General features: G+C 43.7%; 1 protein-coding gene and 1 long non-coding RNA gene across 2 annotated transcripts in view; one reads left to right on the forward strand and one right to left on the reverse strand.

Annotated features, from left to right (window-relative positions):
* The first annotated feature begins 612 nt into the window (after window positions 1–612).
* LOC119596058 lies at window positions 613–1,630 on the forward strand. The gene is made up of 2 exons (XR_005230737.1): window positions 613–688; window positions 1,276–1,630. It is a non-coding gene; the product is annotated as an uncharacterized LOC119596058 (long non-coding RNA).
* An 8,798-nt stretch (window positions 1,631–10,428) lies between these two features.
* The window catches only part of LOC119586862 (anti-sigma-I factor RsgI2-like), a 3,820-nt gene continuing 868 nt past the window's right edge, over window positions 10,429–13,380 (reverse strand). The window contains exons 3-4 of the mRNA XM_037935596.1: window positions 10,939–11,073; window positions 10,429–10,689 (exon numbers count right to left, since the gene is read on the reverse strand). Of these exons, the coding sequence (XP_037791524.1) occupies window positions 10,429–10,689; window positions 10,939–11,073 (396 nt within the window). The remainder of the gene's footprint in view (window positions 10,690–10,938; window positions 11,074–13,380) is intronic.

The following is a 13,380-nucleotide window of genomic DNA, read 5'->3' on the forward strand; positions in this document are numbered from 1 at the left end:
TACATATATACAGGCATCAGAAAAAAAATATATAACGTTACCCTTTAATGTGTGCAATGAGGAACATGCAAGCGGGTTTTCGTGTCTATGTAGGCGCCTACACGTTAATGAAAAAGCAATATATATATTTTTTTTTTGTCTATTTGCGTCACCATTCTCTGTAGATCAGAAATGAATTACATAGTCTGTTAGTAACAAATTAATGGGACACTGCTAGTGGATTGCTATATATTAACGCCCACTTTGAGATGCTGTCACATCTTGACAGATCCTCGAGAGCCGTCTGTGTTTCCTGGCGGTTTCGCTCGCCGTTCCCGATCGGCTTGGTGGGATCATGACACCCTCCGCATGCCCACCCGCACCACCCACCCAGCCTCTTACGTATGTGCCCCCACCAAAGCCCCGCCCTACACTACTGCCTACCCCATCCCTACGGCCTTACACCACGCCCCTTACCCGACTACCGGCTCGACACCCATGCCCCTACCCCAAAACTACCGGTTCCCTACACCACTGCCCCTACCCCAAAACTACCGGCCCTACACCACTGCCCCTCCACAACCCACGGCCCTACACCACTGCCCCTCCCCCAAAATACCTGCCCCCACAAGCCCCTAAACCACCAACATACTTGCCCACCACCGCTACCAGGACCCCATCCTATACATATGGGCAAACAACAACAACAGTAAGTAATCTAAAAGGCATTGCACAAAAAAGCCTGTTGCTGCTCTTATTCTCAATATTAGTAGTTATTATTGCTGTTCTTATCGTTATCATTAACATCATGGATATTCTTAGCACTATGTTTGCTGTCACTTATTGTTTTTGTTTTGTTGTTGTTAACATAATTAGGTAATTAGTGAATTAGTTATTATGACTATTATTAGCGTTTCATTATCATCATTAGTTTTGCAATCGCTGCAAAAACGAAAACGATTATTGTAATTGTTGTTACTCGTGTCTGATTGTTTGTGTTATTATCATTTATGCAATCTTAACAGCAGTAATCGTATATTTATTACATCTATTGTCAACAATACCATTATTACCATTATCATCTATATCATCATTATGATCATCTATATCATTATTATCTATATCATCATTATCATCTATATCATTATTATCCATATCATTACTATCTATATCTTTATCGTCTATGTCATTATCATCTATATAATCATTGTTGATGGTGATTATCAGATTCCATAGACAACAGAACTGTCAAGTGATTGGAAACCATTGTAAAATCTGTACGCCCCTCACCCACAGGAGAAGCCGAAGTACTGGTTCGATTGGACAGTAAACGACCATTATTCCGGCAACGAATATAACAGGGAGGAACACCGTGACGGAGAAAAGACCGAGGGATTCTACAAGGTTTTGCTTCCTGACACACGAGTCCAGAAAGTCACTTACACTGTCGACGGCGACTCCGGTTTCGTGGCTGAAGTTACTTACGAAGGAGAGGCGAAGGAACCTACACATGGACACGCTTATCTGCCTCCTACTCCTCCTACACCTCCTCCTTCCATCTATGGCGCTCCTCATTATTCTCGATAAGCTTCCCTCAATTATTTATTACTTAATATTCTAGCTTTACCAAAAGTAATACATGAATGGCAGACTAACAATCATCAATGATTTTCTGATGTGACTAAAGAGCTGAAATAAAGTAGGTATGATATATATATATATATATATATATATATGTATATATATGTATATATATATATTTATATATTTATATCTATAATATATATGTGCATATATGTATATATGCATAAATATACATATACGTATGTATATGTATATATGTATATATAGTATATATGTTTGTGTATATATACATATATGTAAATATATATTTATAGACATCATGTATGTATGTACATATATGCATTTTAAATGATAATCTGCTACTAGCCATGTGTGTGTAATGTGCATACATATAGCATATATTTATACATATATATGTACATACATGTGTGTGTGCATATATATATGTATATAAATTTGTCACATTTTCAATAAATCTAGTTTTTGCATTGTGGATTTTTCTACCATAATATATTTATGTGTAAGTGTTTTATGCGCTATATGTACATTATAATTACATATGTGTAAATCCATATAAATTGCATATATACGTATATGTGTGTGTATGCATATATATGTGTGTGTGCATGTATGTATGTGTATATATATACGTATGTATATATACATATATACGTATGTATATATACATATATACCTATGTATATATATATACAAAATGTAAATATATACATATACATGTACACACACACACACACACACATATATATATAATATATATATATATATATATATATATATATATATATATGTATATTCATCATCATCATAAGTGTTCACGCATGGCTGCGCTTTCCCGCGCCCAGTCTTGGCTCCACCGCCTGGGCTCCCTCCGACCAAGCGTCCATGCAGCATTCCTTCCAATACTCAGCACATATTGGTCTTCTCTAGCCTGGGTCAACCCTCTCGGAGATGACATGTGTGAGTGTATATATAAGTATATATATATATATATATATATATATAGATATATATATATTATATATATAGTGACATATAGTATATATGATATATATATATATATATATATATCATTAATATATATATATTATATATATGAAGTGATGGAAAAACACTCTTGCCGTACTGATACATGGAAGAAAAACCCCACAATACAAAACTCGATTTATTGAAAATTGAGACTACCAGTTTTCGAAAATCCACCTGGATTCCATCCTCTCACACCACACACACACACACCCAACACACCACACACAGGAGACACAGCACACACATCATTATATATATGATATATATATATATAGGTATAATATATATCCACACACCACACACATATAAAGATATATACTATGTGTGTGTGTGTGTGTGTGTGGTGTTGTGTGGGTGTGGTGCTGTGTGTGTGTGTGTGTTGGAGGATGGAATCCAGGTGGATTTCGAAACTGTAGTCATCATTTTCAATAAATCTAGTTTTTTGTATATGCGGGTTTTTCTTCCCAATGTATCAGTACGGAAGAGTGTTTTTTTCCATACTCATGTATATATATATATATATATATATATAATATGTATATATATATATATATATAATAATATATATATATATATGTAAATATATTATATATATGTATATATTATATAGATAATATATATAATATATCTATATATAAAAATATATATATATGGATTTCTATACATTATGTGTGTGTGTGTCTGTGTGAGAGAGTGTGTGTGTTTGTACACATGTACACACACACACACACACACACACACACCACACAACAAACACACACAGACCACACACCACTTATATATATATATATTATATAGCTTATTATATATTATTCATATATATCTGTGTGTGTGTGTGTGTGTGTGTGTGTGTGTCGGTGTGGTGTGTACTTGTACATTATGCATATATCGTAGATGTGTGTTTCTATATATATTTGCATATATAAAATGTATATATGTGTATACTATTTATCATACATGTATTAGTATATAATATATATTGTGTGTGTCTTTATGTACATGTTATTATGTATATATGTAGAGATATAATATATGTAGTGTATGTATATATTTAATATACATGCCAGCATGCAGCACGTGGGTATGGGTATTTGACTCTCAACATGCAGCACCGTGGGTATGGGTATTTGCTCTGCAAGCATGCAGCCCATGAGTTGGTATTTGGCTCTGCAAGTATGAGCACCGGGGGGTATGGTATTTTTGACTCTGCAAGCTGCACACCGTGTTATGGGGGTGGGTATTTAACCCTGCAGCATGCAGCACCGTTGAGTATGTTATTTGACTCTGCAGCGCGCAGCACCGTGGGTATGTATGTTTTGACTCTGCAAGCCACGCATTACTGTGGGGTATGGGGATTTTTACTGCAACACGCAGCACCGTTGGTATGGGGTAATTTGACTCTGCAATGCATGCAGCAAAGACATGAGTATGCGTATTTGGCTCTGCAAGCATGCCAGCAGCAAGCACCGTTGGTATGGGTATTTGACTCTGCAAGCACGCGCCACCGAGGGGTATGGATGTTTGATTCTGCCAAGCACGCAGTACTGTGGGTATGGGTATTTGACTGCAAGCAGCAGCACCGTTGGTATGGATATTTGCTCTGCACGCACCAGCACCGTGGTATGGGTATTTGCTCCTGCAATCATGTAGCACCATGAGTATGGTAGTTGGCTCTGCAAGCATGCACAGCCGTGGGTATGGGTATTTGACTCTGCAAGCATGCGCACCGTGGGCCCCCCCATGATTATTTGACTCTGCAAGCGCGCAGCAAGCACCATGATTATGGGTATTTGGCTCTGCAAGCATGCAGCACCGTTGGTATGGGTTTTGTACTCTGCAAGCAACGCATGCATGCGAGGTATGGATGTTGTTGTGGACCCTTCCTGCAAGCACGCAGTACTGTGTGTAGGGGTATTTGACTGCAAGCATGCGCACCGTTGGTATGGTTATTTGACCTCTGCAAGCACGCAGCACCGTGGGTATTGGGTTTTTTTTAAAAAAAATTTTGACTCTGCAAGCATGCAGCACCATGAGTATGGGTATTTGACTCTGCAAGAATGAGCACCTTGGTATGGTATTTGACTCTGCCGCACGCAGCACACCGTGTGGTATGGGTATTTGTCTCTTCTGCAAGCCGCAGCATCCATGTGTATGGTGGGGGTATTTTACTCTGCAAAGAAAAAATGGAAAAACGCCCCGTAGTATTGACTATGCAGATCACTACACATTAAGTTCCAACACATCAAACACGAGATAATTTTTTTGCAATTTTCCCCTTTTTTGGAGTGAAGCGTTACGCACTTTTGTTGAGTGGTGATTTTCAGGATCCTCGTCCCGTGCTAGCAGCCCATCGCAAACGCTGCCTTATCCTGTCGTTCCGTCGCCGACAGGGATGTACCCCGACAGGTATTGACTGTGGCCGCCGATGAACGCTTGCTCTTGGCTTGCTTGAGATTTGCGAAGTTCTGACTCGGGGGGGGGGACACGTGCATTTCACTTATGGCCCGGCCTGTGTCAGCTTTTTATATGGCTTGTCTCATTTGTTTTCCTGACACTCGGTGCTTAACCAGTGGCGGTGGGATTTGCCAGCGGCGCTCCTGTCGCTGTGGTGTAATCATCTCGCATAAATCCTCTTTACCAGCATGACGGCGTGTTTCTGCGGGCTTTTGTCTTAGGAATTGCATGTGCACACAATTCTCTAAGTAATTATAAGTTGGCGTTCACTCAGCGCGTGCTGCAACACCTCTCTCTTCACGTTCTATTGTTTGTATGAATCTGCCCGATGCACAGTGGTAACCTAGGCGCATTGCTGTGTTGTTTATTTCAGAGAAGTGGCCATGGTTCATAGCCTTTGGCGTCCTGATTACCATCTGGCCTAGGGGGAGGATCTCGTTTCCTCTCTGTGAAGCTGCAGAGATAAAGGAAGGTGGCCGTCAGGTACACTTCCTCCTAAGTATTTTCGGCTCGTGGGTTAGCATGGGATTTAGGGGGCATCCACCCTAGCCAACTTCAGGATAATCTGTCAGCAAGCTCATTCCCCTCTGTGCCCATGTGTCTGGGAACCCAATTTATGATGTTCTTCTACCCTGTGCAAGAATCCTCTTTGCCCGAGCGTCAAGAGGTAAGTCAAAGGTGTATTGTCATTGGGTGAGCGCGGCATGAAGACATCGAACGGCTCCCTTTGGAGTCTGTGTGTATGACCACATGTCCTTCCTCACGGACGCGTAGTTAAGGTGCTCCCCATGATAGCAACTGCCCTCTGCCCGTAGCGAGGGGGAGTTGTTCTGTTCCTCATGGTATTGATGTGGCATCCCTTGCTGCGAAGACCGGCGCCTGCATTGGTGGGTCAAGGGATCGACCGTATGCCATCCGTATAATTTTTCTGCTGCCGCGGAGGGGTGATGGTTAGCAATGACCCTCTGAGTTTCTGCCGTTGGCTAGGCGTACATATTCATTCTTTTTGCTTGCCAGTCTCATACCGAGTAACTCTATCGAGGTTTGTCTCACGGCAGAGCTTGAACAAAGGGTCAGGGTGAGGGGATGTCCATGCCCTTGGCGAGAAGTGGTTTCTTTAAAGTTGATGGTGATTACACCCTGGCTGTGTGAGACAGCCAGGAGGTTGTTTGCAAACAGCCCGTTATCTTGTTTTCTAGCCATCTGACGATTTAATGTCTTAGGCTTTGTCCCTGGGGAGACCTGGAGGCCTTTGATAAAGAATTTTTGCTGCCATTAGATCAATTCGCTGAGGCCACGTGGAGAAGGTTTGCCTCCACTAGGATCGTTGAGGACCTTCCCCACCTTGGGGCACCAGAATGAACCCTGGCGGCTTCGTTTTGACTGTCTCAGTTGGTCTTTATATTTTCTCTAATGCCAATCAGAGCGAGGGAAGGCATAGTCCTACAATGGGCCTGACACCTGTACATGAAGGATCTTAGTACTCTGTGTCTGGCCCCTAGGCGTATTCCACTCATTGCCTCATGACAGACAGTCCTTGGTTTTTGTTCGGTCAACCAGGTACTGGACCATCCTTCTGGAAGGAGAGGGGTCCGGTCTAATCCTTACCCCAAGGTAGAGGTAGTCCTGAACCCACTCCAAGTGCTATTCCCTGGATTTTCAGACTTGTGCCTTGACGTCTCTGTCTCAGGCCATGGCTTTGGATTTGGCTGCAGAAGTCTTTAGGCCTGTCCTGCACACATCCTTCGGATACCAGGTCCAGAAACTCTGGGCTTTGTTTATGCAATAGGTCCAGTGAGATGTAGCAATAGCGTCTGCATAGAGATTGATCTTGCATCCCCACTGGGGAGGTTTATGTTTGAGACACAGGACATGTTAATTGTGTTAAAGAAGAGCTGACTGAGAACCCCACCCTGTTTGGCGTTCCATTCTCTATTGGCATGTGCTGGTGATAGGTGACATTGGAATTTGACTCTGGCTGTTCTAATTCGTAAAGTAGTCACCATCAAGCCAGGAGCTTACCTCTGATTCCTTTTTGGATCAGGCTCTCCTGATTGGCAAGAGGACTTGCCATTCAAAAGGCCTGTCTCCAGTCGAAGGAATACTGCCACAGATGTGTGCCCGTGCTTATTGTCCTCAAGAGCGTGGGCTATGCTGTTTGCTGTCTCATAGCCCCTGGTGAACCCGTGGAGATGTTCTTGTGGGGTCCCGTTTTCCATCGGAGCCGGTTCAGTACCATCCTCTCGGCAGTCTTGGCCAGACCGCCGAGTAGAGGAGATGGGGCGGTACTTTCCCCGGCTCCTTTGGTTTTAGGAATGGGAACTATGGTAGCCCTCTTCCAACTCCCCTGGGGTAGAGTGGAAGTTTTCGCCAGACTTGTTGATGAGTTGCAGGAATGCAAGCTCACCTACTAGTCCTAGGTGGAATATGGGGTACGAGATCCCGTTCAGAGCCCGGGGCTGTATTGCCACTGTCTTTATTGTATTTCTTAGTTCCCTCAGAGAAAAGATATGTCCGATTATCAGTTCGGCCTGCCCTTTCTCTGAAGTGAGCAATTCTGTCTGGTTGTACATTCTTGTTTTTGCCTGCAGTTTCGGCTGGCGGGCTGTTGCTAGCTACTTCGTTCTCGTAGAGAACTCGTGCGCCATGTCTGTCGGCATCTCGGTGCGAACAGCTGGTAGCTCACTTGACCCGTTAGCCATATCTCTGAGAGGGTGTTATGGTGTTGAAAGACACACCATTCCAGCCACTGCTTTTCCTGCCTGACTCTGCGGAAAGAGTTTCCTTGGCAATCCCTGACAGCCTCCCTTTAGGAGGCTAGCTGTCGGGGGTCTTTGCTTCATAAATAATGTTTTCGGCACATATTTACCCTGATTGTTGACCTCCCTAATCTCGTCATTAAAGTACCAGGCGTCTTTGTGATTCCTGGACCCCAGGCCGAGTTTTGGGTATGGTCAGTGAGGCTGCCTCATCATGGCATTTATACAAGTTTGCTTGTAGCACTTCCACGTTTTTGGCTTTGTGTGGGTTCATTGTTTTCTCAGATACAGCGGGCCAAGGCGCCTGAAGACGCCGCCCAGTTGACCTTGTCTGTTTTTCGATCTTGGATTCGGTCGTGGGCATTTCGGCTGGGCCACTATTGCATGAGTAGGGTAGTTATAGTGCCGTAATGGTCACTAGTGATGGTCTCAAAGACAACGACACGCCACCAATCCTCTCCACCAGAGTCCGCAGTGGCCAGGGTTAGGACTCGGCCACTCCTCTGACATGCATTGGCTTCCTGGCTATTGGGGAGCGCTCTCGGGAATGTCGCGAATCATGTTGGCCTATGTGATAAGCCAGCCGCATCCGGTGCCCTGCAGGGCCAGGATGATGTGTGTGCATTGAAGTCTCCCCCTTTGATCACATCGGTCGTGTTCTGCAGAGCACAACCTGGCTGATTCTAAGGTACTACAGTGTGGCCGGACTGTACACAACTGTAAAGTTTCAGGGGCCCCACGGCCAGGGTGAATCTCGATGGCAAGAGATTCACATCTTCACCACAGTGCGGTGAATCGGCTATTGTGGAGCATGGGAATTGCTGCTTTGACAGGGGTGATCGGCCTCTTTTGCCATCAGCACATGGCAGCATGAGACGTGATACCCGTAAGACGAACAGGTTCCCACTGTTAATATCTCCTGGACATGCCAATGTCATGTTTGGCCTGTATCGCACTATTGCATGGCGGATGTCACTGCTTGGTAGGATGTAGGGGGACCATAGATGTTCCACTGCAGAATACTTAGATTGCGGTGCATAATGTTAACTAGTTGATAGTTACATTAGAGACATCGTCGTGATTCGATTGACGGTCTTCGGAAAGTCTGACAACTCCATTGTGAGGTCCTCACTGCTTGAGGGTCCTCCTTCTTCGGCTGTCAGGCTATCCCTGGGGTCCACTGTGTGGTGGAAGTCATTTGTAGCTCTGACTTTAAGTGTTTGGGCTTTTCTCTCTGGCCAGGCTGTTTTTCTGTGCATTGTTGTTGGCTGGCCTTGCATGGGCAGGGTCCCAGCGTTGTTCTTGATTCAGTTTCTGGTATGAATCACCTGGCTAGGCTTCTGCCTGTGAGGCATGGCCTGGGTTGGAGTGGGGAGGGAGTCTCGACGCTGGTGAGGGATAGGATGGTGCTGTTTTGGGCCCTTTCCATCTTCCTTCCCTTTATGGGTTGCGACAGTCTTGGGCAATGCCGACCATGGCACCTCGACTGCCTTATCTGGCCTCTTCCTTTGTCCTTTGCTTCAAGGAATGTTTTCCACTGCTATGACTACAGCAGTCAGCAGGACCGACTGTCCGCCCTCATCGAGTAGCATGTCTTTTGTTCCCTGGGGGGACGTTTGTGGTGCTGTTAGAACCTTTCTTTTTCTTCATAGTGTTCTTCTGCACTGGTTTTGCTTTGGGGAACTCCTGTTTGTCGGAGATCTCCGGTTTCGGCTGGGGGGCGGCTTCCTTCCTCTTAGGAGGTCGGGAGGCCTTTTTGCTCTTGTTCTTCCCCCAGACATAGGTGCCTGGGGGGCGGGAACAAAATCTGGTTGCTTCTTAGCGACCTCTTGCCGCTGAGGCCACCTCTTTCCTGACAGAGCAGCCAGCTCCGGCATGATGCATCTTGGCACAGATTAGGACATTTTGCTGTTGTGTCCTTCTTTTCCTCTTTGTATGCCTTAATGCACAGCCTCGGTGTTGTGTAGCCTTGCTACAGACACCACATTTTGGCTTCCTGTGCAATTAGCCTGGTGGTGTCCCATCATTCTGGACTTGAAACACCCAGCAGTGGATCAGGCACATATGTCGTAGGTTGTAGGTACCCCAGTTACCTAGACAAGGGTAGAGGTTTGGGGTTAACCTTTCATGGGACACCAGGACTTGCCTGGTTGAGTCTTCACCTCGACACTCGTTAAGACCTCCAACGACCTGTGGTGTGAGGCGATCACCTTCCACATCATTGAGACTGAGAAGCCAAGTACCATCTTGACCCTCTTTTGTCCTCAGGGGATTTCAGTGGCGAGAGGCTCACTTACCTTCCTCCCATCTTTTAGCTCCTTTGTTTCCTGCAGGAAACAAAAGGTGGCTTGAGCTTTGGGCATGATATCATGGCCCCTGATCTCGCCGCAAAGCCCGGATTGACACCGATTTTGGCGTTGGCTCTCCCATGCCCTGACCAATTTTGGAAAGGCATTGTCGAACTGTTCCGGATTTTAACAGGTACCTTGAACTGGGGGAAACGCCATAGGGGTCCTAGACGTCTCCTTCAGAGTCGGTCTCCGGCTTTGGAGCTTTTCTACGTTGGGGGCACCAGCATGTTTCGGCGGGTTCAGCTGTGCTTGCCCTATCGGTCATTGGGGTCCGTTTGAGGGGGGTGCTCAGAGACCTTCCTGGCCGGGGTGCTGGCCTGAGGGGCCATCACTAGAGTCAATCTAGTGGACAGACATATTCTGACATGTCGTTTCTGGCTTGTCCACCATCTTGGCAGCAGGCATGACAGTGCATCCTGTCTCGGGGTTTTCTTTGCCACCCCGGAGGCCTGTATGGCTTCAGGGTGGCTGCCTGTGGTCTGGGGCCTTGCAGGGTCGTCAACTTTAGGATCTGTCTGTGGGGGATTTTTTGTTAGATTTTCCATGTAATTGACAGTGCTCCATCCACTCACGCACCCACCCCACCACGGAGTCCAACAAGGGGAAGCTGAGTGTTAGAGCCATTGTCTAACAGCAACAGGGTTGATGAGTGGATATCGCAGCCATTAGAGCCGTTGCACAATGCTCACGACCGTGTGGGCCAAACAGCAGCATGCTGCTTGACCCTACCCCCCGAGGGTACGGGTCAATTGACCTGACCTGACCGAGGGGGGGGCCTGGATCAGGCCGCCTTTCTTGCTAGAATAAGACCAAAGAGGCTTGTTGCTAGCCGTCAGGGCGTACTCCGTGGCCCGGCATCGCTCAAACTCCAGGACTCCTGTCTCCTCCCAGCTCACAAGCTGCCACGCACGTTGCAAACACGTGGGTAGGTGCACCTCTGGGGTAGACCAGAGGGGATGCACTTTCCCCTACAGGACATCGATTGTTGGGACCCTTGTGCTCCTCCCTCCGTAAGGAAGGGAAGCTCTTTCACTTTTTCCAGGCAGTTCCTCTCCATCCCTCAAGAGGACCTGTACCCTTTTTCAAAGTGAATTCCCTCTTTTTTTCTCTGAAACACCCAAGGCTGTTTCACTTCAATGCGAATAGAGGGGGGTCCTGCACCTGTTTCAGAATAGGTGGTTCCAAAATTCATCCCTCGAAACATCCAACCACAGAAACCTCATTTTTCAATAAATTCTAGTTTTTGTATTGTGGGTTTTTTCTTTCAATGATCACACGGAAGAGTGTTTTTCCATTCTTCATATATATATATGATATATTATATCTGTATTTATTTATTTATTTATTTAGTTATATATATATATATTTATATATATAAAATATATATATATATATATATATTTATGTATATAAGATGATATAAATATATATTATATATATATATATATATATATATAAATATATTATTATATATATAATGTTTATATATAAATATATTTTATATATATATATAATATTTTATAAATAAATATATATAATATATATTTAATATATATATTTTTATTATATATATATATTTATGATATATATATAATATATATATATATATATTTATATATAATAATATATATTTTTAATATATATATATTTAATATATTATATATTTATTTATATAGATATATATATATAGTATATATATATATATATTTATATATATATATATATAATTAATATATATATATATAATATATATAGATAAATATATATATTTATATTGCACGCCATGGGTCTTTGTCATCTGTGCGAAACATGTGTTTACATGAAAGGGACCTGTGCAACATGTCGCGCTGGCGGTGGAATCGTAGAGGGGAGGAACAAGGCCAGGGGAGACGGGTTGGGTGCTGCTCTGTGAAGACCTCGTGTGTGCCCTTGTTGACGCTAATATTTTGTGTTGCCCTGTGATAAGCTGTATTGTGCCTTGTGACATGCTGGTTTCCTTCCTTTCCCCCCTGTATTTTTCCTAAGAAAAGTGTACGGTAAATAACTTGTGTAAATAAAGGAAATGACTGTCATTTTGTTTTAGGAAAATAGCACGTAGGCCTTCCGGGGGGTGGGGGCCGGGGGCAAGGAAGCTGGTTTCCCGGGTGCTTGTTCACTGGGTCCCGGGTCGGTTTGGCCGCCTTATTGGCGGCACCTTAACCTCTTTCATCGGCAAAGGGATCCTCACCTTTCTCCCTGGAAGCTTTCCCCCTGGGTTCGCTTTCCCTTTCCCCAACAGGCGGGTTTTCGGGGGGGAATTTCCCCCGTTAACGGCCCTCCAGCCCTCCTTCTTTTGGGTTATTTCTGTTCCCTTTTGGGCGGGTTCCGCCCCTTACGAGGGGGCCCAAAAAGAAACCGGGCAACAACCCCCCCTGAAGGCCTTTTTTTGGACTGACGGCCGTTTTTTCCCCGCGATGTCACCCTGAGCCCGGGGAACCCTTAAAAAAAGGGCCTGATTTTTTTTTAGCGCTTTCCCTTGAGTCTTTTCCCATTTCTCCGTACGTTCCCGCCCCCGGGCCTCCGCCCATCCCAGTGGCCCCCCGTGGGTTCCTTCCCATCCCGGTGTTCCGGCCCCCCTTCCTCTTTTTACCCGTCCTCCCCTTTTTGGACCTAATTCAGGGATTTCAACCATTTAAAAACCTATTTTAGGGGTTTTTTCTCAAAAATTTTTTGTCAACCCCAAACCCCCAAAAAACCCACCAACACACCAAAAATTTAAATTTTTAAATATATAAATTAAATTATAAAATTCATAAAAATTTTTATCATAATTACCCTAATAATTTTTAATTTTATATATAATTTCTTAGTTATATAACCTTTCTTTAACAAAAAAATTTTTTAAAATATGGGAATTTTTTAATTATTTATTTAATAATATCTTTTAAATATATTCTTTTATTAAAAAAAAATTAATAGTTCTTTCCTTAAAAATCTAAATTATTATATTTTAATAAAATTTTAAATTTTTAAATATTTATATAATTTATAATCAAAAATAATAAAAATTTGAAAATTTAAAAATTTTATCTATAAATAAATAAAACTTATTGGCTGCCAGCCATTGCCTTTGGAAACATTTAAAGAAGGTTCCGGGCGGTTAAGGGGTTTGGGAAAAAGCGGCGTGTGAGCGGGGGAGGGGAGCACCAGGGGGGGGCCCCCCCCCA

Source organism: Penaeus monodon, chromosome 3 (assembly GCF_015228065.2).
Source record: "Penaeus monodon isolate SGIC_2016 chromosome 3, NSTDA_Pmon_1, whole genome shotgun sequence".
Taxonomy (NCBI): Eukaryota; Metazoa; Arthropoda; class Malacostraca; order Decapoda; family Penaeidae; genus Penaeus; species Penaeus monodon.